Source organism: Rissa tridactyla, chromosome 5 (assembly GCF_028500815.1).
Source record: "Rissa tridactyla isolate bRisTri1 chromosome 5, bRisTri1.patW.cur.20221130, whole genome shotgun sequence".
Taxonomy (NCBI): Eukaryota; Metazoa; Chordata; class Aves; order Charadriiformes; family Laridae; genus Rissa; species Rissa tridactyla.
This window is the reverse complement of record NC_071470.1, coordinates 29,384,785-29,410,853: the sequence shown is the minus strand read 5'-3', so window position 1 is coordinate 29,410,853 and position 26,069 is coordinate 29,384,785. Positions and strand designations below refer to the sequence as shown.

Sequence of the window (26,069 nt, the reverse complement as noted above, 5' to 3'; positions counted from 1 at the left end):
AATATTAAATGTTGTCTGCATTTCTGTTCTTCTCTGATACAGCAGTTGAAATTTTCAGTCCAGGGAGGCTTTGGTGATTTAGTTCCTTTGATTTTCAAAGAAGCCAATGACTGACCACGCTGCTGAGGAGACAAATCCCATTCTGTGGGCAGAACTTGCTGGTTCACTGAGCTTACTGGATTGTCTGATTCATTTGAAAACAGAAGTTTCAATATTTAGAGAGTCATTTGTCTTTGTCTTAAGCACAACTTAATCTCATTCAGCAGCAAAGCGGGCAACAGAGAAAGGAACCATAAAAATAGTGTGGAAACTTTCATAAAGCCAATGTTCATTACTACCTGCTCTTGTTTGACGATGAAGGTGACGTCTTCCCCAGGCTTAACAGCCAGGCTTTCTTCTCTGATGCTGATCTGAAGTCCCTTGGGAGCAATCAATGGACACATACGCTGTGCTAAGTTCTGCTGCAGGTCTATGCCACCTTCACACACATTAGAAACGACTTTCCTGTACCTGCAAAAACAGTAAGCAGTGAGCACAATGAATTAGAGGTGAGCAGGAGAATGCCATCAGAGGCACTGAATGCGAGAGTGATGGTAGCTAATGAATATCCCTTGGGTTCATGAACAGACAAGACTGCAGATGATCAACTCATGATGCAAATACCTTCATGACGGACATTGCCTTTACAAAGTAAAACCTGTTGAAAGCAGAGGGCATGGAGCAGATGGGGGTCTCACTTGTATGCATTGGTAGAGTCTGCCTTTTCAAATTTAGAAACATGCCTGACCAGGCCTCGAGGAGCTATATAGTCTAATGTCCTCTCTGCCATACCCTTTCCTAGAGTTCAACAGTCTTCAATGCTCTAAAGGTCTTGGCTCAAATCCCAAACATCAGGAAGAAATTAGATCAAGCAGCTTTTGCATTATCCCAGAACCAATTGCTTATCTGCTGCTCTCAAATCCATGCATTTTTTAAAATACTTAAAGCATTTATTTAACATAACAGTATAAAAGAGTGAAAAGCCTAACACTTTTAAAGAACTAATAATGAAATACTTGGATGTGTACAGTAATTATTTACAGATCAGTTTCACTCAGGTATGTTTTTTTTAAACATCCTTTAAAATTGGAGTCAGATTTCCCTCTTTTGAATTCCTATTCTGTATACTACAGCTGTCAGCCGCAACCCAAAAGGCATCATTTTCCTTGGTAAGGCAAATATACACAGAGACCGTGATTCTATTGCCAGATTTGACATTTCATCATTTGGTTCTCATCTCCACAACCGACAGAGATGATGTTATGATAAGCCAGAATAGATGCCAGCTGCAAGTTATTCTCAGCACAGACGTCAGACTACATTGTAGTGTATATTCTATGTGGTATTGTTTACAGTTACTAAAGCTTTCCTTTGATTCTGAGCGTCCCATATGGTCAGGAAAAGAATCGATTCTCCATAGAACTCCTTACCCCTATAGAAGTGAGAGACTGGGAAGTTCTGTGAGGTGTTACTGGCTCCTCAGAATAATTCATTGTATTCAAACTGAATATTGGTCTAAACTCAAGCAATGAGCCAAAAAAAAAAAAAAAAGCCTTTGAATGGACATTCCTGTCATAAGTGTAGCAATGGTTACAAAATAAAAAATGAAAATACTGGGAAGAAGACAGGTCCCCCTGTTCTCAAACGCATTAGTTTTTGAACTGCTATGAACATGTAAAGTAACATTCCTCTTTCATTTGTCTGTAGGAAACTTTTGCACATGCTCTAAGTTGGAGTCAGAACTTTTGTATTTCCTACTTTTTTACAGTTTGCCTTGTTTACATTTTCTTAAAACCACTTTTCTGGCCCTTGGGTGGAATGTTCTCCGCTACTCTGGAAGCCTCTGCAAGCCAGTTGAAGGCAAAATCAGCTTACCCGGTGCTGCTGCTGTAGGCCTGCCCCAGCACGCAGTCTTCAGGAGGTGCTTCTGGGTTAAACCAAAAGTCAGCAAAGCATTTGCTAGACTCCGACTTCAGAGGTGCAGAGCGCTCAAACCCATAATCACTGAAAAACATCAACACCAAGGGTGTTAACTATCCCCACTTTGTTCAGCAGTCTAATTTGGGGTGGATGAGACTATATTTTTAAGAGTAAAAAGATTTTTTTATTATTATTCTACCAGCTGAACATAAAGTTGATGAAGCCAGTTCTGTTCCAAGTCCAATTACATCAGGAGATGCGTACACCTGGGTGAAAAGCTGGTTGTAATTACTTTGTCAGTTCTTCAAAATGAGTACTCTCTTGCTAGCTTAGATTTTTAAAAGGTTTCTTTTGCTACTCAGACCAACACATTTCTTCTGGGTTTTTTTTGCTTCATTTGCAAATAGAAGGGTTTGCTTGCCTTATAAATTAACCCAATGGTCATTTTTCAAGTCTTGACCAATAGAGAAAAATATCAGGATTTGTTCAGTCAGGTGGAACAAACACTTAAAACATGGCAATGTTTTTAAACAATAGCAAATGCAAAAGCAGCCTTTTACTCAAATTACAGGTTGCCTATTTGTTTATACACAGCTATGTGGAGAGAGGAGCAAAAGGAGGAAAATAAACCCAGCTCAAACTCCAAGTAACTACTTACAAGCAATAAATCAAAAGGTTCACGGACAGACTCACCATAAGAAATCAGAGTTCACACATTCACAAACTTTGGATGTGAGAGCTGATGTGAAACTTCTCCCTTTAATGCACCATGACGAAATCTTCCTCTTCCGAAAGCTCCTCTGCTGGCCCATGATGCAACGATCACCCTGAACATCAAAGCACCGGACTTATTGCACACCGTAACCTACACCACACAGACGTGACCTTATGTTGTCAATGGGGTGATCTTATTGCCAAGACTATAAACTTGTATCACCTCTTTCACATTCAAATGTATAGGTGTGCAAAGGTCTCAGCCACTGCCATCAACTAACGGGCCATCACAGAGTTGTAACATACACTGTATTTCAGGGCACAAATCCAAAGATGTACATGAAAATTTCAAGTGCAATTTAACCCATGTTCCATGTGCGCAGAATCTAGGCACAACCCTACAATTGTCCATTTAAAAATTCAGTGTGGATGCAGACAGCTGAAGTTCTATCTATACCACTTTGTCTCATGTCGGCAGCCAACAAGAAGCACGAATCATGCAGATACAGGTAGAATTAAGACTATATGAACACACTCAACTGGTAACTGGGCAGCTGCAAGTACTCTGTCAAAGTCATTTTAGTAGTTCCTAATTCCTGAAAGACATTTCAATGCCAATATCCCAAAATACTGTTACTCTTTAGGCTCAGATGTGCATAACATTCTTAGTAAATACACAGCATTCCCAAACAAGAAGTATAAAATTAGGCAATTAGGCATGAGAACTAGCAAATGAGAGCTGAAAAGCTGGAATAACACTGAGTTGTATGCAAAAAAAACCCAAACTAACCCTGCGGAGAGTGACAGAACAAATGTACTGGAAGAAGCACAAACATAATAATCAGAATTATTATGAATAAATATGACATATTCCATTTAATGTGGTCTCTTTAATCAATACATTGTATAGAGAATGTAGCTTCCCAAAATTGGATTTGGCCAGAAAACCAGGATTAGCACAGCCTTAATGCATTACTGCAGAAATGGTATTACCCAAAACAACTGGACCTCGTTACATGATCAGTCCACTGAGATCCTAAATTACTTCTGGAATGGGCTTTACTTATAACAATTTATATATTGTGGTCAGGAAGTTGGCAGAACGTACGACTCCATGTTGAAATTTCTTCAATCAATATTACACACTTTAGTTTATGGTATATGCTTCATAATCCAGCAGGACCACCTATTATTATGGCAGACCACCAGACGTACTTCCGCCTTTCCCAGGACACAGATTGCACAACCAAAGAGACCAAAATATCCTCCTCCATTTTAAACTATTGTAAAATCAGCAAATACCAACACAAGGACAACAAAGCGGGGGAAGTAGCATCCAAATTCTATTTGAAAACATTTTCCTAGCATGTAGTTCTACGTGACTCTAAAAGCTGCGGAAAAGTTGTGTCAGTTAACATAAGACCATGAATACCTGTAGATTTGTGAGCTCCCAAGATTCATAGTCATCATCAGAGCACTCCCTGGGGAAGGATGGTCTGAAGTCCACCTTCACCAGTTCCCAGTCTGAACGGTAGCTAATATGTCCAAAGACTCTGAACAAAAAGACCAAAAATAAAATCTTACTGGAAAGAAATACATACATCTGAGATTCAAATTTTCCTTCTATCTTTTCCTTTCCATGGTCATTGTGACGGTGTGCTCCCCCAAGCCACGTTGTCCCGTAACCCTGCTCAAGCAATAACCACCAGTGGCGGTCATGATGGATGCATCTGGTCAGAGTGGATTCAGGGGAGACAGATAACAACACAATCACCAAGGGCTAATTTATGGCAATGCCCTCACCTAACCCCAGTGCTGGGCAACATGCGACTCAGGGCTAATTTGGAAGAAACTGTCATCTACAGTCAGTATGCAAATACGACTATGAATCAATCATCTTACCCCATGAATAGTGAACAGCCCAAGAGCTCTTTGAGCTCCCCTGCACAGCAGCAGGCTGCACACCAGGATCTCCCCTTGAGTAGGGGTGCCTCCCAAGGTTACTCCTCAGGGTTGAGATTTCTTGCCACAACAGATTCACGGTAAGTGACTAATAGCATGCTAAACTTTGAGATCTTACTAAGTGATATTGATGACCCCTATATAATCCTTCAGATGCAAATGGTTGACCAAGTCTGGGACTAGGATAGGATCCAACTGCATCCTCTCTGAGAAGGAGTTTAGAAAGCAAGGGGGTCCTTTCTGAACCTCATGACTCAATGGGAGGGTCTCCACGAGAGTTTTGTTTGACCCTGTTCTCTATGCAGTAAATAACCAAGTGCACCTTGCCATCTAATCTTGTTAAAACACTGTCGCACTTACTACCAAACTTTGCTAAATCGCTGTTTTATATCAAGAAAAATATTGCTTCTCTTATGAGTGAAGTGCATCACTCCATCCGCAACAGTCATGGTGCCCTACTAAAAGGTCCCTGGTAATTTTTCTTCCACTTTTATTCTTCTTCATATGCAACGTGTCTAGTTAGAAAACACTTGCAAATTGTCTATGGAACTCTATAATGAAAAAATATAGCTCATAGATTAGAGACTTTTTTCCCCAACAAACTATCCAGAAATTTAATTAGAACTATACTATCTTTTCTAACTTGGAATCCAACCTTTTTGTCTATTATCTTGTTATATGAAACATTTTTCGATAGGGAGCTCAGATCATGGAACAGAACCCAGGGTCACTGGGTTCAATTTCCAGCTCTGTCACTCATTCCTTATGATTATGGTGCAACTCCTTCCGTTGTTTGTGTGGGGTTTTTTCTTAACTTCAACAGATTTCAGGTGGCAATTTGGTATTGTTCAAACTCACAGCAGTATCATGAAATTGTATTAATTTCTAAGGCGTACACTGAATCTACACGTTGTCCTGAAGAACTCTCAAGTCTCCTCTTCATTTCAGATAGTCCAATGTATAACAAAAAACAGGCACAAACTGGAAATTTCTTTTTGGGGAAAAAAAAAAAAAAAGAAAGCTCATTGCTTTAGAAACCAAGCTGCACATTCGAAGCAGCCAACATTTTCAAAGTCAGAATATTTATTTCCAAAACAAAACGGGTAAGTATGACATCCAGCAACAAATTAGAAAGGATAAAGACTCTATTTGGGTAAAAGTCAAATGTATTTGTGGTTTGTATCAGGCTTATGTGGCTTACTTGCCAAAGAATTTAAGGTTGATTCTGAAGCCAACAATTTCTGTGCAGTTCATACTGCACAGCGTTCATATTCCAAGCTTTAGTAGCATTCTTCAAACTAATTCATTCCTTTTGTTTTGCCCTCAGTTTTGTCCAAATCCAGACACAGCAGGAATGGTACAGTTTTGCTAAAAGCATTCTGCTGTGTGCAGTCATTTCTCTTGTCCTGAATACCAGGTTCAAAGTGGAACTGGGGTAGACCAGAAGTGAGAAAATGGTGGATTCTCTGAAGCACAGAGGCAACAACATCACACTAAGGATCCTCCCTGGTGGATGGATGTAGGGCTCTGAAGTCTACCAAAGAGGCCAAAAAATAGTTGCAGATTACTGATGTGCAGTGATTTCCCTCTTTCTTTTCTGGTGTATTTGCTTCTCAGCCATAGCACAGAGATGTAGGTATCTGTAGATTACTGCCCATAATGCCCACATTATAACAACCAAACAACCCATGCTCACCAACTTCACCATCAGAAGTGCACTTAATTAAACAGAGACACGTGCATTTAGTTTGTATGTCTTACTCTTTTCTTAGTAATGCTCTGAGATTAAAGCATTTACATCATCTGACTTTCTTTCCTTTTCAATCTACCCGTGTCTCAGAAGTAGAAACAATACACGAAAACTAAAAAATGTGGCTTGGTCTACTGGCTGTATATGCACATAGGTGGTCCTGCTTCTCTCAGCAGGAAGACTGTCTAGCATCGAGACCTACAGATTTGGTTCCTTTTTCTGGTTCAGCTGGATCGTGAGAGCTGCTGTCACCATATAATCTTATTCACTTGTAGTTACCTACGCAATAAAGTGACTACTTAGGTGGTCTCATGCTTTTTCCACAATGCCTGCTTCAATATGACCGGCTTTGCTGACAGGCATGAAGTGTCTTTTCCATGCTAAATACCTGTGCCTTTTTTTTTTTCTAATCTTTTTTTCTCAATACAATGTACTAACATAAGGCAGACTTCACCGTGTGCTTGTGCAGCTACCTACCTCAGTGAATGCTTCTTTAGACACCACAAAACTTTACACATTGGTTACATTTCTTTTATTAACTCATTTATCAACAAAGATGTTCAAGTGCAAGTAGCCAAGTCCTGTCAAAGCTTCACTCCTGCCTCAAGAAAAGTATTTTCTACGGAACAAACGAAATTTTCATTCACGTTAGCTATCTCAGGCAGATTAGTCAGGAAAGGAGAAGAACAGAAAGGAGAAGAGATGGCTGAGTTCAACGCAGAACAGAATAATGAAATTCTCATGAAAGTATATAACAAAATCTCTGAACTATTAATAATTGTCTTTGAGACCTCACAGCGGATGAGGGTGATTTCAGATGACTACAGAAAGGGAAACATTTCACCTATACATATATATACGCAGACACATACACATATATGCATCTGCCTGTGTATGTATATATAACCATATATAAAAACCAACAAAACAGAGCCCAGGGAGTTACAGAATTAATTTTGATATCCACAAAGATACCAAACAAATTATTAAACTACCCACTTGTAAGCACCTTGGAGATAATTAAAATGATAACAAACAGCCACCACGGATTTGTCAAAACGAAGTCATGTCAAACTAATGTAATTTCCTTCTTTTACAGGGTAACTGGCTTAGTGGATAAAGGAAATAATTTGACCTTTGATAAAACTGTTACACAGTGCTAGCTGACATTGTCTCAATAATAAAAAAAAATATAATAAAACAATAATGAAGATAAAATCATAATGAGGAAAGGGAGTACATATCCAATTAGAAGAATCCATTTTCAAAAAGTAGTTATCAAACAGGGAAATATTTTGAGATATGTATTGCAAAGATATGATGGGTCCACAGTCAGTGTCTTCATTAACACCCGTATGGTCAAATAACAAACACAAAATTTTGCAGATAACACAGGAGGAAGGGGGTGGGCGCTCAGCGATGGAAGCAATGGTCAGAAATCAACATCACGAAATACTACAAAACCAATGGCAAAAAGTACTCCTAGGAGAAAAAAAAATAAATACCCACATAACAAAGGTGCAAAACCAAAACGGAGAGTAACTTGCAAATATTGAAGAAAGGGCTTGAGGATTTCTGTGGAATTAAAACAAGAATGCAGTGTTGCTGCAAGAAGAAAGACTAATTCTAGGTTGCATTCAGAACCGAAACACAGAAAACATGGAGGTAATTATTTTGATAAACTTGGCACTAGTGGAGCTTCTGGAAGAATACGCTGTCTAATTTTGGATGTTATATACATATTTACACACCCACTAAAAATTAATTTGAAGAGGGGCAAGGATGACTCATAAGCTACTTAGAAAACGTAACCAGTGAAGAAAGATTGAAAGAATGGGTCTTTTCTCTGGAAAAGATAAAGCTGAGAAGTACAACAAAATGTCTTGAGAGTCTTGTTATAGATTTGAAGAGTTGCCTTCAGAAAGACTTGGAGTAAGGGCAAAAAAACCCGAAGGACAAGGATCAATAAACTTAAAAGTTACAGCTGCACAATTCTCCAATTCCTTCTCCTCAGCACTGCTCAGGCCACACTTGAGAGTACTATATCCAGTTCTGGAGTCCTCGGTACAAGAGAGACACAGACAGACAAGGGACTCCCACAAAGGGCCATGACGACGATGAAGGGGCAGGAGCACCTCTCCTGTGAGGAAAGGCTGAGAGACCTGGGACAGTTCAGCCTGGAGAAGAGAAGGCTCAGAGGGATCTTATCAATGTCTATAAGTTCTTGAAGGGAGGGTGCAAAGAAGGCAGGGCCAGGCTCTTTTCAGTGCTGTTCACTGTCAAGACCAGAGGCAACGGGCGCAGACTGAAACATGGGAGGTTCCCTCTGAACATCAGGAAAGACTTTTTTACTGTGAGGGTGGTAGAGCACTGGCACAGGTTGCTCAGGGAGATTGTAGACTCCCCATCCTTGGTGATACTGAAAAGCCATCTGCACACAGTCCTGGGTGTAGGTAGTCCTGCTTGAGCAGGGGGGTTGGTCCAGATGACCTCCAGAGAGGTCCCTTCCAGCTTCAAACGTTCTGTGATTCTGTAATGGTAATGGTACGAGCTATTGAGGTTGTTTATTCTGCCTCACTGGAGTAAGAAATTAGTGAAACATCAGAATTAGAGCTAGAGGTGATAAACTTTTGAGATATTGCCCACTCCCACATCCTACAATTTTATAAAAGTTGTATAAATTATTCTAGAAATCATGTAAATTCCAGAAGAATATGGAAGCTACGTGTAAACTATGTTTATACAGCAAAGGCAATGCTTCAACGAGCAAACTATAAGCCTGTGGATTTTTATCAAAAGACAGAAATAACCTTTCTGCCTGTTGGTTCAGCCTTTTACAAAAAAAATTATCATTTCCATTACGGCTGCTGTGATTCTCCAGACTGAAACCCAGGTTCTGACAGAGCACAGTAACTGCACCACTGATTCCACCATTCTCTGGCTTAAGTAAAATTCCTGAGATTCCTGCAAGTGTCTCAGCACAGCCACAAACACCATGAAAAATGCAGCCATACAGCTTTGGAATTCCTGGGGCAAATATCCTAGGGTATCCAGCCCCTTACGTGCACCCAGCTTAGCAAACTATTTGAAACCACAGCCTCATGATTATTAATGCTGTTGCGGCAATGTTGCCCTATTGAGGACAGGGTTTTGTAGACATATCAGGAGAGCCCATTTAAATGCATCGCCAAATATCACTAGAATTAAAAAGAAGTATTTTTCCAAAGTAAGGAAGAAAAGCATGTTTTAAGTAGGATTCAATGGATTAGATAAAAGCATGAGCTAAAATAAAGCTATACATACCAGCAATCACAATCTAATTGCTCAGGTGCAAAATATATATGCCCAATAAAATCATATGAATGGAAAAAACTGGAATAGTGCAGCAAGTGTAACTGATGATTAGAAGTTAAATATCAAGATGACAGTAATTCATAGAAACCTTCTTCTTGATTAATTATATTTCATTAGAAAGCCATCCAATAAATTCTGTTGAAACTATGAAAGATGATGCTGTGACAAATAATTTTTAAAAGAAATTCCAATTACCTTGGAAATTGATTTACTTTTATTTGCAAGATTTTGGGATCCATAATTTTAACTTCAGTGTTTCAGTTGCCATAACAACTTTGTACATTTGTTCCTAGTTCATTTATGAGCACATCATTTTTTAATTTGATTGCATCATTTGATAGCTAAGACAGTTTAATGCCGTTTTTAAGCTAACTCATTTAAACTATTTGCTGGAGGATTGCTGGTTATTTCTGTTCCTGATAAAGCTCATAATCAGGGGGAGATAATTTAACAGAAATTATATGCAATGATAATCTCTTCCAGTAAATTCACATTTCTGTTCAATAGAAAAAAGGATCTATTCAATAGATGTTCTTAGTTCAGACAAAAAGTAATAGCCACGTTGCCTGCTGCGTGTGTCACTTGCAAACCACCCGACTGAAGCTATGATGGTGCTAAAGCTGGAGACTCCCGCAGATTTATCAGGTAAACATTCAGCTTCTATGGCTTTATTGAGGAGAAATGACACTGATTTTGACAACACGCTGCTCATCTCAGATGTCACAGACATCTTTTCATAACCACTACACTTGTCTTCCTCTTTAGCTTTTCTGCTGTGTTCCTCAAGATTTTATTCACATGGTTTCACAGCATCAAAACGCTGTTTCTCAGAGCAGATGGATTTTAGCTACAGTGTCCAATATCATGTATCTAACGCTATATAAATTAAGACATGCTTTGAGCAACTTTTTGTAATATTATGGTGGTTTACCTTTGAGCTGTTAGCCATACTGTCTACAGACAAAGAAAATGCTTTGAGCAGCCCGATGTCTGATATACCCACCAGATATTCAGAGCAACATAGCTGAACCTGCAACGGTTTTGCTTTACTGCTCAATATCCGAGAACACTCAAAGACCTCAGAGTGGTGGAAGTGATCCTGCTATACTACTCCACCAAGGTCATGAAGACAGCACATGTGGAATTTATTCAGATGTTTAACGTAGCAACTTAAATTGTCCCAGTTTTGCAGTCGTACTGAAGACTGGTGATGACAGCTGCGTGATGCACAGCTACTTTTGTTTGAAATTAGATGCCTCTTTCATTCTAGACATGCCGCTTTAATCTCCCAAGTGCTGCGTTGGCTTTTGCTCTCCTCTACATGACTTTGTCATCAACCGTGATGCTCAAAGCAGCATGCTGCCAAGGTAGCAGAATTTGTCTGCACAGTCCTGTACTGCCCTGCTGACACACTCTGCTAGCTGGACATGCCAGCTGGGGGTGGAACAGGAGCTCTAGTGTTTTGGAGGCACCTTCAAATGTATAAAACTATCAAAAAAAAGCATAGGATTTGAATCAGGGTCAATTGAGGACCCCACATACAGGTGATGCGGGCAATCTCAATGGCTCTATCTTGGACAACATGTCTAAATTCTTCTGGGCAGCACCTAAGCAAAGATGTCCAACCATGTGCAAAAAGGCAGGACCTGAAATTCGTTATGGATCTAAACCTCAATATCCAACAGTGAGTATGAGACCAAGCTGGGAAAGGAAACCAGGCTCTCGGAGGTGCAAGTTAATTATTTTAACAACTCTCAGTCTCTTGGAAAGTATTCGTTTAAATGGAAGCAGTCACAGAGCTGTGGTATTTAGATCTTGTTACCCATGTAAGGCTTCCTTTCCTGTTGTAGATCATATTAGCAGGAAACACAATTGTCAGTGAACTTACTGTATTGTTAAAATCTTTTTTTTAACTGTCACAGCTCCTTGATTATTTTTATAACACAATTGCATTTTCAGATTGAATACTTAATTCACCTTACAGTTCACTAGATACCAGAGGATAAATACATTAAAACAGCAGCAACTTTCTCAGTTGTCTTTTACATAAAAGGAGTAGTGTGTTGGAAGTTTCTTGTCAATTTATGGTGAGCTCAAAGAGCCAAGTCCTTTGCTTCACTTAGACCTTTACTACAAATGAATACAATACAACTGAAAAAGCAAATAAATGTGACAATCTTCTTTTTGTTTTGCCTGTTGTAGTTCGTATTATTACAGTGCCTCTGAATATGCAGCAAGACACATGACCTCCCCTTGCCAAAATCTGTAAAGAAATTACCAAGTTGAGGGAGTAAAGTGATGAGGTTGTGGCATGGAAAGATGCCTCCTTCATCTCTAGTGTAACCATTGACAACAGGTAGTATTCTTCTTAACTCACAGAAACAATTAACATTGTTAATGAAAGATTTTCCAAGGGGATAAGTGTTGGAAGAGTGGGTTAGCCATGACTGTGTCTACAGTGCTATTTAAAGCCCACCATTTTCAAAAAGAAAATGTTGTCTTTGCTTCCTTTACATCAATGTAAAATCAACAGAAACTAGATAAGTCAAAGGGTTCGTACTAGTAAAATGGATGAAAGTAATGTAAGATTCAAGCTGCAGTCTGTTACACATCAAGATTATAATTCTGCGTATTTTTCTAATTCCGCAGAAGAACGTAACAGAGGTCACATTTTCAGTGGCCCTCCTAAACCGCAACTACAGAAATGATGAATGCTTCCATGTGCAAAAGTAGACACCTGCCTACATAAAGCAACTGCACAAAAACAGTGCTTGTGTACACAACAGATCATGTGCAAATATGCTGAGACACTTATGATTTAAGTGCCTTAAACTACAAACACATGCATATACTTTATGCACTGAAGAGTAGTTTTTCTTTTTTGGTTTGTCTGCCAAAGTGAAAAATGAGGGGCGGAAACAATTAAGTTGAAATTGAACCAAAGTATGTTTTTTCATTGTTTCCTGCCCCCAAAAAACAATAATTGCCAATCATTCTTTTATGCCAATACATCTTGGTTTTAAGTCTTTTGGGGAAAAAGAACGGAAACGAATGCTTCAGTTCTGAGAAGTGCTGGAGAGGAGTAGGATGAGCATGTTCCCATTTTATCCAGAAGCTCAGTGGCTCCATTTAGGTTTGTGAACTACCTCCAACATTTTTTTCCATCTATTTGGTAAATCCCTGTCCAAGAACAACCTTTTAACATGTAAGCTGTTTGGAAAAAATTGCAGATTTAATGCCTAGCCTGATGCTTTATGTAGAAGTAAATACAAGGCATACTGTGAATCAAATGGATTAATTTAAGGAGAAACATATGACATTATAAAGGATAGCTTTGCATCATTCAGCTCTCTGCTGTCATCTTATTTAAAGATCAAATTAATTTTGAATACTTACAAAATTTTATAATTAATTCCTTAGCTAATAATTTTTTTTCTACTCACATATTTAAAAAGCAGATCCCTTTTGTCACAGGTAGGAAATTCTTTATGCAGACTTCACCTGGCAGAGCCGGAGTAAATAGCCTATGGTCACCTAAATGGTGACTCCTTTATTGTGAGAACAAAATATAGCAAAATGGAGTTCAAGGCTGCAAAGGCTGGACGCAAAAATCAGTAAAATATTTGAACAATTTTATTATTGGTGAAAGCTTCCAATGTCTACCTCATCATTGCCATTAGAACCAGACACTGAAATGGAACTGTCTCCCTGAATGAGAAGTTAGAGCACCACAGCTGCAGGCGGTCTGTCACTGACAGGGGCTCAAAATGACGCAAAGGCTCTATCTGAATAAAAAAAGTCACTTGTCACCCTCTTACTCTCCTTCTCTCCTCCTCTAAATAGTGACAAGGCGATTAAAGAGTCTTACAGGACACGTATTCCTAAACTTTCAGTTCCTTTTAATCAAATATATTACCAGATCTGCCCTCAAAATGTACTAAATATGAGCTTTAGCAAGACACTGAAAACATCATGTTCCCTTGCTTCTGAATATGTTATGGAAACTTTATGGAAAGAAAAAACAAAGCTTTAAACACTGGACTTCTTTTGAGGAGAGGGAGAGAGAGGGGCAGTCCCATGATCTTGGCTGCAAGACCACAGGTTGGCCGTGACACTACAATGCTTTGACATGCTCTGCTAACATCTGTGTCCACAGAGATGCGAGCAAAAGCATTAGACTTGCCACTAAACAGGCATTTGTACATCTGGATTAGCTGATATCTAGATTAGATTGAAGTAGAGTAACCAGTTTGCTTTTTCAATGCTCTTTTATCAGAGGTCATCATTCTCTTCTTGTCTTTCTATACTTTATCTATTGACGGACAGATATGCTCCTCATTATGCAGAGAGTAGAACAGCCATTTCAGGACTGAGCACTGCTTCTCAAACAAGAGATTAAGTAGCTGCAAATAAAACCTAGAATTTGCCTTGGGAAATCAGCTATTCTCTTACATAATGAGGCTTTATCTACCATTTATCAACCTTTTTTTAAGGGTTGCAGTATGAGAAAGTTAGTAGTGAAGAATTCCCAACAGAGAAGTACCTCCACCTAGTAAGACGCTCAAAGACAACAGGAAAGGCAGTGTGCTGCCATGTGTGGCACAACAATAAGCCTCACAAACTACACATAATGTTGACTGTTACTGATGTTAAAGCTGAGGTTGACATTACTAGCAGAATCGACAGTTGCAAAATTCCAGATGGTTCTTCCTAATATCTAACACCTGTTAATATCCTATCCACCTTGTTTTGATTAAGTCTAAACTAGACTATTTTTGCTTCTATTATCACCTAGGAACCCAACAGGACTGCAACAACAGACTTTCAAGAGAGCAAGATGCACATGCAGGAGTTCTGCAGTTCAGAGATGTCATGAAGTTCCCAGCAGCACTGGAAGTAACTGTTGTTACTCTAAAGACCTTATAAAAAAAAAAAATCCCTTATTAAAAAAAAAAAAAAAAGGAAGACTTGGATTCTATCTGACAAAGAAATGCAGTCCTTTTATGTAACCTCTTATTGGCCTTTTAAAAAGAGGCCACGGGCTGTGGTACCATGATTATCATGTCTACTGGGTTTACACTGCAATCTAAATAACCTGGTTTGGGAAACACTCCCAGAAACTGAACTGTGATTTAGAAGTCATTTTAACAGGTTTGAAACTTTCATTATATGAACTACTTCCTTTGAAGAGGAACATCAATATTTCAGACACAAAAATGCTTCCTTTTCCCACTGAGTTAGGCCATTACTCAATCCAGCGTTATTAAGTAATTTTTTCCAAATATATTTTTAAAACTGGGTTGCAGTAACGTTCATTCTTAAAGAATTTAGCACAAAATAAAGCCTACTAGACCATGCACTATTTTGATGAATACATATCAATTACTTAAGGAAATTTCTTAGCAAACCTTACTTACTCATTTCACAATAAATGGTGAATTTGAGCTCTTCATTTAGAAATTGATTTTTCACACAGAATGAGTTTCCTAAACTTTATGAATACTTTATTGCTTATCTCTCCTAAAACTCTTAACTAGGTCTATTTAGAAATCGATTTGTACACAGTATGAGTTTTCTAAAATTTTTGAACACTTTACTGCTTAAAACTCCTAAAAACCTTAACGAGATCTATTGCACAGCACGATGGAATAAAATATATTTTCCTTGGCACTTGAGCGCACGTATTTTGAATACTGCAGGGGATTTGGATGAATGATTTAGATTAATGTCGACTGGCAGATGACAACTCAGTTTATGAAAACTTTTGACAAGTCAACATTTGTTTTTTTCTCTGTTTTGGAGAAAACACAAAACTTTCTAAAATGAAGACTTGAGACAACCAGGTTCACATTCCCCTTTTTCTTCAGTAAAGCTTTCCAGACCTCTTCATTTTGGATAAGTTATGACAGAACAGGAATTCAAATGGAAGTCCCTTACAAGTCAGGTCAATGTCCCAGTCACCGTGCTGGAAAAAGAATTCTCTCATACACACACTGTTATCAGGTCTCTTAATGTCTTCCCCAGATATCCTTCTTGTGGATTTTTTTTTTTTTAATAAAAATTAAAAGCCTTGAAGGAAATCCCTAAGCTGACTTTAGTAGAACCAGGATTTTACCCTACAGTAACAGCTGCTTTCCGTACAAGTAAAACATTGACTTTTTTGTGAGTTTATTCTAGAAACTTTAAACAAAACCATCTCTGTCCCACCATTTTGCTGCAAACTCTTTCAGTTATTGCCTCCCCACTTCAGAATTATGTTATCTCTGCTAATTTATGCATATTTTGACATTGGACTCTTTATTCAAAGTCCTTATTCAAACAAACTTCCTACCAAAGGGAGAAAATGAAATTCGTGTATGAGTAAAAAATGTCAGACTAGGTCCTTAATAATGGATTTGGACTCTTCAGGGTGAAAGACTCCATTAATTTATTCCCATTACCATGCACGAGTCCATCTTACCATGTTCTACCCAGAAGGAAAAATACTTTTTATCTAATAAAATGGAAAAGACGGTATAGTTGATTTTTTTTTTCCCAAGGAGGTGGGTATCAGTGGATGACATTTCTCAAAAGCAGAAAATCACTGCAGATTAAGTCATACCCAGCAACCCAGTTCAAGTGTGCAGTTTTAAGAGAAAATGACCTAAGCCAGACAGAACGACAAAAGGTCTTGAGGTAAAGTCAGACAGAGAACCACTGGGCAGGCAATGTCACCTTGAAGGTAAAACCCAATCAAAAGCATTAGGAGAGACAAGGAAGCTGATAAAACAGCAACAAGGAAAAACACACTGTAAGTTTATTCATCCTACTATCTCTAGATTCTGATACGTGTTTTCAGGGCCAGTCTGTGACAGTAAGTGTTTGATGTCCTCCATGTTCAGTAGAACTAGCTGCAAGGTAAGATCCTACAAGCCTGGCACTGAAATGCTGGAGTGAGACTCTTGTTAAGCCCTTACAAACATAAAAGCGATATGATGCTTTTTTGTCAATGCGGGCTCATGTACCAAATCTAGCTACAGTTATATATATTTCAGATGGATGATTTCAAAAAGGTATTGTTTTACATGAGCACTTTAGCCTATTCAGCCAGATATTTAAGTATATCTTCACAAAATCACTGCTTTAAATGATACTTAATAATAAAAAAAAACACACACAGAGCATATAGTCATCATACATCATTTTATCTGCCAGTAAGTAGAGTTTAAAATAAGCTTTTGATCCCTCTGCTTCCACTGAAATCAATGGAAATCCTTCATTCAGAGGCATAAGTATCTCCGTGTGGCATATATTATAGCATAAAAAACCCTTATGCTTGAGAAAAGGGGAAGATGGTGGAGTAATACTGTTCTGCTCCGGTCATATATGTATAACAGGATAAATGGGACAGTGGAGAAAGAAGGAAAGAACTAACAGGCTAAATTCACCCCTGCACAGTACAGCATTATGAACTTGGCACAATGCTTTGAAGTACATTGAGTAGGATTTTTGTTTTGCTGAGGATCCTTTACACAACTCCATACTGGGCTAATATTTTTTTTTTTCCTGGGGAAAATGCTACTGGTACCTGTCAAAGCCCGCTCTATTTGTAATTTCTAGGAAAAAAAAGCTTGTCACGAACACACTGAGCTCCAATATAAAGGATCACACAAGCTGTTCTGATAGGAGCATGTGTTAACAACCTGCACATCTCTGAGCGCATTCCCCTTCCCTCCTGCAGTCAGCATGTGACTTTCTCTCTAATTGGACAGGTGTTTTCTAGTCTCAGACACTTCCAAAGTATTAGCATTTATCCTAGAGACACAGCAAAACCTGCAGCTCAGATCCAGATGTTGCTGGCCTCTTTGAAAAAGATAAACAGGCGACTAAGCTGCAGCGTTTGGCTATTTTTAACTCTATTCACATCATCTGCCTCAGTCACTGCACAGAATTAAAATGTGTATTTGCTAGCACAGTGTTTGGTTACACAAAGTCCTGCAATGCTCGTTACTAGGACAACATAGTTATTTACGCTGCAAAGACAATTTTCATAAAAAAAAAAAAAAAGAGATAGATGTTTAGCATTTTTGGAGTCTGCCTAAGAATCTGTAGAAAACAGAAAAAATGCAGGAATAGTTAATTTTTTACCTACATTTCTCAGATTTGTATTTGCAGTCCTATTATTCTACTGTTTCTGGTGGTAACTGTGAAATTGCACATGAACATAACATTTCATCTTTACAATCTGAAATACTGCACTCAGATAACATCAAAGACACGCTGCACACTAGGGCTGTTTGGACATCAGTGTAAGAATCTGTGTGAATGCCAGAAGCAAAAGCCACTGACCCGAGGACTCTCTCAAACATCCACAATTAAAAATATGCTCAAGTGCTTAAGCAGAGAGCCCGCTGAAAAAAAAAAAAAATGAAACCAGAAACTTACGTCATGACCAGTGTCTCATCTCCAGGTTCACTAAGTAACCCATCTACAAAGACTGAAGTGCTGGTAAAATTATGTGTACTCCAAGTCTGGCCTTCATCTATGCTGAACCTGTAAAAAGAGCAGAAATGGTTTTCATTTACAGCTATTATTATACAAAACAGAATTCATTCAAAAAAAAAAAAAAAAAACAAAAAACAACAAACCCCAACCCTTTACTACTAAAGTCCAGCATTTACGATCACCAAAATACAGTATGCCTGGACAGTGTATCATATGAATGTGAACTTTTTCTCAGCAACACATCCAGGGGCTCACATCTTTATTAGAAGGTGTATATAAATGTACCACAACAATGGAAATTCTCAGGCACATAAAGACCAAGGTCTGTCAACAAACTATCTTGCTACCATGTAGGTTCAAGAGCAAGTTAATTTATCCTTCATTCTTTCTAGTAGTCTCTGAGCTAGAGACCTGTTAAGCAGAGGTCAGTGAAACAGGAGAGGCAAAACAACTCAATTGCTAAAACACGTGGGAGGTGCGGAAACTGCAGGCACCGAGATGATGGTCCTTCACAGCTGCTACCATCCACTTCAAAACTTGCAAAAGATGCCGATGAATCAGCAAAACGTATTTCAAATACTCTGTGCACCCAAAATTCACGATTCAAAGTCTCGTCTCTTCTGTACATTTTCTCCAGGTCTTTTGGATAGTAGGTTAATGATGGCTTTCATTCTAGCTAACCAAGTACGTAGCCTAGTTCCTATTAGTGTATACAGTATTAGGCAAAAATGAACCTAGTCACAAGTGATACAGATCTCTTGCATTTTTTATGACCAAGATGATAGTTTTGTATGCCATTACATAAGGTTACCATAGTTTGTTTCACTATCATGCAGTTTAAAACTCGATATTTTATAACAAAATGCTTTGCAGCAAATCATTCCTGCCAAACAAGCTAAGGCGGCCATTTGCTGCATTATCATTATATGACAGGATCTACACATATTACAGTTAATCTGTGCATGAATATCTCACATCAACTGGGGTTCTGGCATACTGTATTACACAGCACATAAGCACATGTAAGTCCTTTCCCCATTGAATCCCAAAGTCTACATTATATTGCTCTTGCCAGAGCAACTCGGGGCTATTCTCTAACCTCTTCATTCACTGTGACCAGATACCTAGGCCATAGATGCACCATAGGATAAGCATCATAACCATATACTGCTGGTGCAAACCAGTAGCAGATAATAACCATGCTGAACGTGGCTTGTACTGTAGAGTTACAGGGTAGCCTTTTAAGGGAAAATATCTACACTTGATGCAAGAAAATTTTATTATGATTAATGCATTATGCCATGGTACCTTCAGCACCATGACATAATCTTTAAGAATACATCCACCTGCATTTTGTTGACTTAATGAATGTTAAATTAAGCTGACTCCAGCTGCATTTCATACATGATCGCATTGAAATGCTCATCTTAAACTCTGAACTTTGCCTGAGGTCTTGAATACACAATAGCTCTAATCTAATTGACTGTAGGATTACTTGAGTATTTTCAGAGGGATAGAGGTGTCCTTGATGGCCACAATAACTCCACCATGGTCCAGGTACAAGATGTGATGCTCTTCTTCAAAGACCTACAAGTCAGACAAGAAAAGGCCACCTAAGCAAATGTACAAAACAGCAGAAATAAAACGTATGAGCAAACCAGGATTAAAAGACTTATATGTTTTATAACGTCCACACTTCAAATTGAAAAGGACATAAAAGTCAGTTTAACTCTTGTATTTCTCACAGCTGTAAAAAAAAAAGAAAGTTAAGCAGGTGAATCAGAAAATGTTCAGGTTCAAATCACAGTCAGATTAAACTGTCTAAAGGGATTCTAACCCAAGCTTATATTTCTCACAGTATGCATTCTGCATTTCTTCCTATTATATATCACCAAGTGACCTATCACCTTACTTCAGTATTTGCCATATTCTGTGTACCTTGCAGAATAAAATGCTTTGTAATCTAATTCTAAGAAAAATAGGAAAAGTATTGCCATCCATGAATTTCTCACATGTTCTCCAGACTCTACAGAACTTGAAATAATTGGTGCAAGCATGTTTTCTGCATTTCCAGTGTCGATGATTTATTTAAATTCAAACTTCATGTGATCTCACACAGTGGCCGCTCTTAGTTCTGAACCAAAATACATGTAATACTGATTTAATGGTTTAAAGGATTCAAAATTTCCTAAATTCTTTTCATACATTTTCTAGAGGTCATCAGCAGAACTAAAATAAATGAACAGGTAGATATCTTCCCTTTTTTACATCTGAAATCTATTTTTTTAAGACAGGGTTTACTCATGTTATTAGCGTGTGAAAGTTCATTTAACATAAGAGCAGGTGATAAAGTGCGAGTTACTACACACGCTTCGCAGTTAATAGATGAACATGCAGCCTCCTACACGCTTCGGCAAAGCAAAGGTGAAAAACATAAAGGTTAGCTTTTCTTTGTTTTGTGAATGAGAAAATAGTGATGCATCACAGGTATCTGCATCACTGAATGCTTGGTTTTTTGTCAGTACTAAATGCTACATTTAGAGGATTTATCAGCAAGTCTGAACCAGAGGGGGGAGAAAGTATCTTAGAGCACATTCACGATTACTTCAAAAATAGTAAGCATTTAATTTGGGTTCAGAATTCAGTCTTCCTCTCATCTAGTAAGAGCATATTTTATGGGAATCCTAGGGCTTCAAGTGTCCGATCGGTTTTTCAACGTTGCCAATTTACAGGCAAAACCCTGATATGAGGCATTTACAGTCCTATCTACTTGTTCCACACAGCTGCATATTTTAGGAGAGAATTCAGTAGACGACAGACATGCACTTCAAAAGGATGAGATCAGCTGGAGTCAAATAAGCAAGCAGAGGCTTGATCCTCCTCTAAACTTTGTTTGAACTTTTGCTCAAATCAAAATGAAACAGTATATGCTGGGACATGAAGTCTCCGCAAGCTTCAGCATCATGCTGAAGACAAAGGAAGCTGGTATCTGCATCACTTAATGCAAATTAGGTTTTCCCAGAAAAGCGCTACGGCACTTTCTCATGCACCATTTCAGTACGCCAGCCTTAGCACACTATAAAGCACAGCAGATACATTACAGGCATATTAACGGCATCTTTATATCATGCTCTTTTTGCACACATTTCAAACAGTTGGTAAGCAAAATGTATGAAATTCCTTATGAAAGCAAATCTTCATCTTCAGTACATTGAAAAGAATTAACGATTTCATGCCTGTGGAGTTCAGCACACAAGTAAGTATTTATCTCTACTTTCTAGAAACAAACCCAAGGGAAACAGTTTGCAAAGGATTTAGGCAAAGGTGGTCCCAGTGTCAGAGCTGAAGTTCGAGCCCAGGAACAAGGGGCATGTATGTTCAGAATCAGCCGTGAATTCTTCACTAACTAAAGTTCAGGTAACATACATATTATCGTCTTTACTAGTAGCCAGCCACTACAGAACTAGATTTTTATAGCCTATTTCTGTATTTTTTCCTTCTTCCGTGTTTTTTCAAGCATATGATGTGATTTATAGACATAATGTCAACGTCTTTTCTCTCCCTCTCTCTCCTTCAGCTGTCCATGTTTTCTTCCTGTGTCTGTCCTAACAACTTCAGCAACTACTTCAGAACAAGGTATCTGCTGGGAGCAATTAGGAGAGCTCCATGAAATCAATTAAATCATTTTTAAGTGATCCTAGAGAAATATACTCCACACAATTTTACTCTGAGATACAGAAGTTAAAAAAGTAGCCAAAAATGGCCAGTCACTTGTTTCTCTCACCAAGGGACATCCATTTCTAAATTCCAATCTGGAAACAGAGGATAAGCCAGTAGGACCTTCCCAGAGGTGAGAGGCTGGGACTGCAGCCATTGTAATTTTGCATCCAGTTTTACCATGCTTCGGGAGAGGGATGTCACATTAGATCATCCAATCGATGAGCAACAAAAAGGAAACACACTTCAGAAATTGAATCAATTTGGAAAATCAGTGGATTTCAGTTTGCTTTTTTCCAAGGGAAAAAACCCCTATGGCTCTGGGTAGACACGATAATCACCTTTCAACATCTGAAAAGTTGTTCAAAGGTGACAGGAAACCACTCCTCTTCAAAGACAAGAATAAATCAACCTACCTTGCAAAATTTGTGAAACTGCAAGAATAACAGCAAAAAGCTCCACTAGCTTTTGTTTAACGTTTGATGAAACACTGAACAGGTTGCCCAGAGTGGTGATAGATGCCCCATTCCTGGAAACATTCAAGGTCAGGCTAGACAGGGTACTGCACAACCTGATCTAGTTGAAGATGTCCCTGCTCGTTGCAGGGGGCTTGGACTAGATGACCTTTGAAGGTCCCTTCCAACTCAAACTATTCTATGATATTCGGAAAAATCTACGAAGAAAGGCGAAATACCACAAAGGCAGACTGCAGAATCTCCTACAGTGAAGGATTAACAAACAGGTCTGGCAAACCTCTGTTAGAAGCGTTCCTAGTATGTTTGATGCTGTCTTAGAGCACATGATTGGATTACATGATCTTTGACCTTCCTCCCAGTCCTATATTCCTATGAACCAATACTGCTATTATTTCAGGGAAGCTTTTAATTAATTCCTTGAACTGCCTTTTCTCCAAATTCCTTTATATTTACTTCCTTGCATTGCTCTGTCACTTTACTCAAGCACAGACTGCTTTTCTTCTAGTCTGTAGACAGCTCCGCAACATCACACGTGGCATGTGAGAAAGGTGACAGGCACTCACTAATGACAACTGTAAAGTTTCCAAGTCAGTGACTTAAACCCACCTGAAGAGCTGTGCCAAAACATGAGCTTTGTTCTGCTTTTTGCCAGCTCAGAAGACCTGTAATTTACTGTCTAAATAATTCCCATATCATCTGAAGCCTTGTCTTTTGTTGCATGAACTCCAACAGAGAAAGCAAATGTACCGCTCTCCTCTGGAAGAACTGTTTGATCATGAACAGCGAGGCCATAAAATACATACAATAATCTACATTTTCATTCTGATGGCAAATATTAGGATTGAGTAAGCTCTTTCAAAAGCTTCGAAGCAGTTGTAATTAAAATAAAGCTAGCAATAATGTTTGTCATTTTGACTGTCATAGTGAGGGATCAGTTTGTGGCTGGTTTTACAGCGTCAATAGTCACCTTAAGGTCAGACTTCATCACGTATCATTTGCCTGAGCGTCTCTTAAATAAAAAGCAGTGAAAACATGAATTTTATCCCCTTCACTCTTTCCTTCTTATTTTTCACCCCAGGAAAAACAGAACTTTGGCAAATGGTGACAATAAATTATTAGAGAGGTCTCTGTGAAGTATTAGAGAACACAGTACCCACTGTAAATCCTGGTAGACTTTTGCATTTAAACACCTATTTATCATCTGCTAGAATTCAAGAAGGAATTTGGCATAAAATTTTATCTTTTAAACCTCAAAGGACATTATCATGACAAAAATAATGTATTTCTTCTTAAAAGTCCTTCTGTGGAGTATTAATGGCACCCTACAACAGCAATATAAGAAATCATCTGTATTTTTCTTTTCATCTCAAACTCCCTGAGATCAATAACACTAGTGAGAGCATTTTCACACTTACTTCTTCTCGGATAATAACACAACTGAATTTTATTTTAGCTGAACACTAAAATATTATTTTAAGTGAAAGTAAACGACTTTTTGACACACTTTGGTGGTTTGAGGGTTGTTTTCTTCCTGGATATAAACTATAAGTAGATTCCAGAACTTCCTTATATCTTATGATCATGACTGCTGTTGCTGTTTACACTCAAAAAGAAAATATCCCTGTGATTAAACATCACTGAGACAGACCTATTTAGGAAAAAATACAAAATAAAGGTGCAATGTTTAAATTGACACTAGGCATTGGAAACAAAAGACATCCAGAATTCAAATAACATTACAGCTACTACAAGACTGTTTTTTTAAAAAATGTTTGATGCTTGTAGTCCCAGAACGGATTAAATCATACTAAAAGACATTCAAAGGTTTATCACTTTTTTCAAACTCTTTTTGCTTTTTCAGTTTCAATGGAGAAAAAAGTTGAAGCTTAAATAACCAGTTTTCAGAGTATGAAGAAGAGGAATTTCTTCTTTCAGGTTGGAATATTTGTACTGCCAGATCTAGCTGAAGTCCACTTCATCATTAGCATAGGAAGATTACTTAAATTATTAAAAACCAAAAAAAGACTCTATGTTTTTTTAATGCAAGATACTTCTAAAATCTTTAAAAAGACTGAAATATTCAAGTTTCAGCAGAACCTCACAGCCCGACCAATTTGAGTCTTTGCAAATCACCTCCTTAATCTCTCCCAGTTTCCAAGCGAAATGGGGATAATAATAGCTACCTCCCTCAAAACAGCAGGTATATAAAGATTAGTTAAGCATTATAAAATTCATCATATTGAGCACATTGAAATTATTTCCAGGTGCTTTTGATGATTCCTGTTTCCTACCTGACGCCACGTGTTCCCACAGTCAGACGTTATGTACATCTCTTCTTTATACTCAACCAGCTGGGACCCCAGGTTACCTGTCACGAAACAGGAGGAAACGAGGGTTGTATCCACGTAAGCAAGAGAGATTGGATCTAGTCCTGGTGCTACTCAGAGCGAGAAGTTTCTAGGTCAGAGCAAGAACTGAACTCAGATGATGAGCAGGCTTCATTTTTGGGAGCACCAGATAAATCCTCTTAAAACCACGTATATACACTTTTAACTTCCTTCCTTACATTGCTAGCTGTCTACAGGTGGGAGCAATGAGGACAACCAAACATTTTACTTTTGTTGCTGCAGGCTGAAAAATTATTAGAGAAGAACGCATATTTAAGATGTAAGTCTGAAACGACCATAAACTCAGAAGCCATACCTTAACCTGAACCTCATTCTGTAATATTATTAATCTTGAACTTAAATTGTTAAAATAAAAAAAAAATCTTTTATCTGTAAGACTTTATGAAGTAGTAGCAAAATCTAGAATCTGGAGAAATACATAACACTGAAAAGAGGGGCAGGGGGTTTGAAAAAGCATGTAAACACAAAATAATCTAAAGCAGAATTACTTGATTTACCTAAATATTGACCAGGAAGCTACGGAATATTTTGACAAAATGCAGTGAGGGGCAGCAGCTAGCATTCAGATTACTGCAAAGCAAACAGAAGTGTTAAAATAAACTTGTGGAAGGTGATCTTAGCAGATGCAATCCCAAATACTGAGATCTTCATCTTTTAACATGCGGTATTTTCAAATAGCAAACTATTAAGCCACCAGGCAGTTTACAGTATTCTAGGGGAGAAGCAATCATAGCACAATATTCCTTCTGAATGGTATCCTCCAGGGGATTTTGACTTAAATATATGGTTTTTGCATGTTTTTACAGCTAAAATAAGACTGAAGTTATGAGATCCTCTTAAGCAGAAGAGACGAGGGAAGAAAACACTTGAGATTAGGATAGTGGTATGAAATTTCACTTGTGTGTTATATAAATAGCTGGTTTTAACCACCAAAACAGATCTGTTTACGCAGAGTGCGCTCATTAGTGCTGAAAGGTTCCTGAGAGGAATGACAGCACCCACTGCCCAAAATATCCAGATTGCGTGTGCACCACTGCTTAATAGTATAACTCTACATTATTTAACCCTAAATACAACCTAGATAGGATTAGAATATTTATGTTGAATCAGGGAATTTATAGGAGTCTGTTCATTTCTTTCAAATGCATCTAAGGTTTCAGAAGATGCCACTGCCCCTTCTTAGGTTTTCATCTTTCCAACCCACTTCATGCTCTCTCATTTATCAAATAATTCAGCACAGATTTA

General features: G+C 38.2%; 1 protein-coding gene across 6 annotated transcripts in view; it reads right to left on the bottom strand.

Annotated features, from left to right (window-relative positions):
• SORCS2 (sortilin related VPS10 domain containing receptor 2) overlaps positions 1 to 26,069 on the bottom strand; it is a 576,222-nt gene that overhangs the window by 41,914 nt on the left and 508,239 nt on the right. For all 6 annotated transcript variants that reach the window (XM_054203166.1, XM_054203171.1, XM_054203170.1 and 3 more), the window contains exons 12-18: positions 24,708 to 24,784; positions 19,719 to 19,810; positions 18,164 to 18,271; positions 4,106 to 4,226; positions 2,653 to 2,786; positions 1,915 to 2,043; positions 339 to 510 (exon numbers count right to left, since the gene is read on the bottom strand). In XM_054203166.1, coding sequence (XP_054059141.1) covers positions 339 to 510; positions 1,915 to 2,043; positions 2,653 to 2,786; positions 4,106 to 4,226; positions 18,164 to 18,271; positions 19,719 to 19,810; positions 24,708 to 24,784 — 833 coding nt within the window. The remainder of the gene's footprint in view (positions 1 to 338; positions 511 to 1,914; positions 2,044 to 2,652; positions 2,787 to 4,105; positions 4,227 to 18,163; positions 18,272 to 19,718; positions 19,811 to 24,707; positions 24,785 to 26,069) is intronic.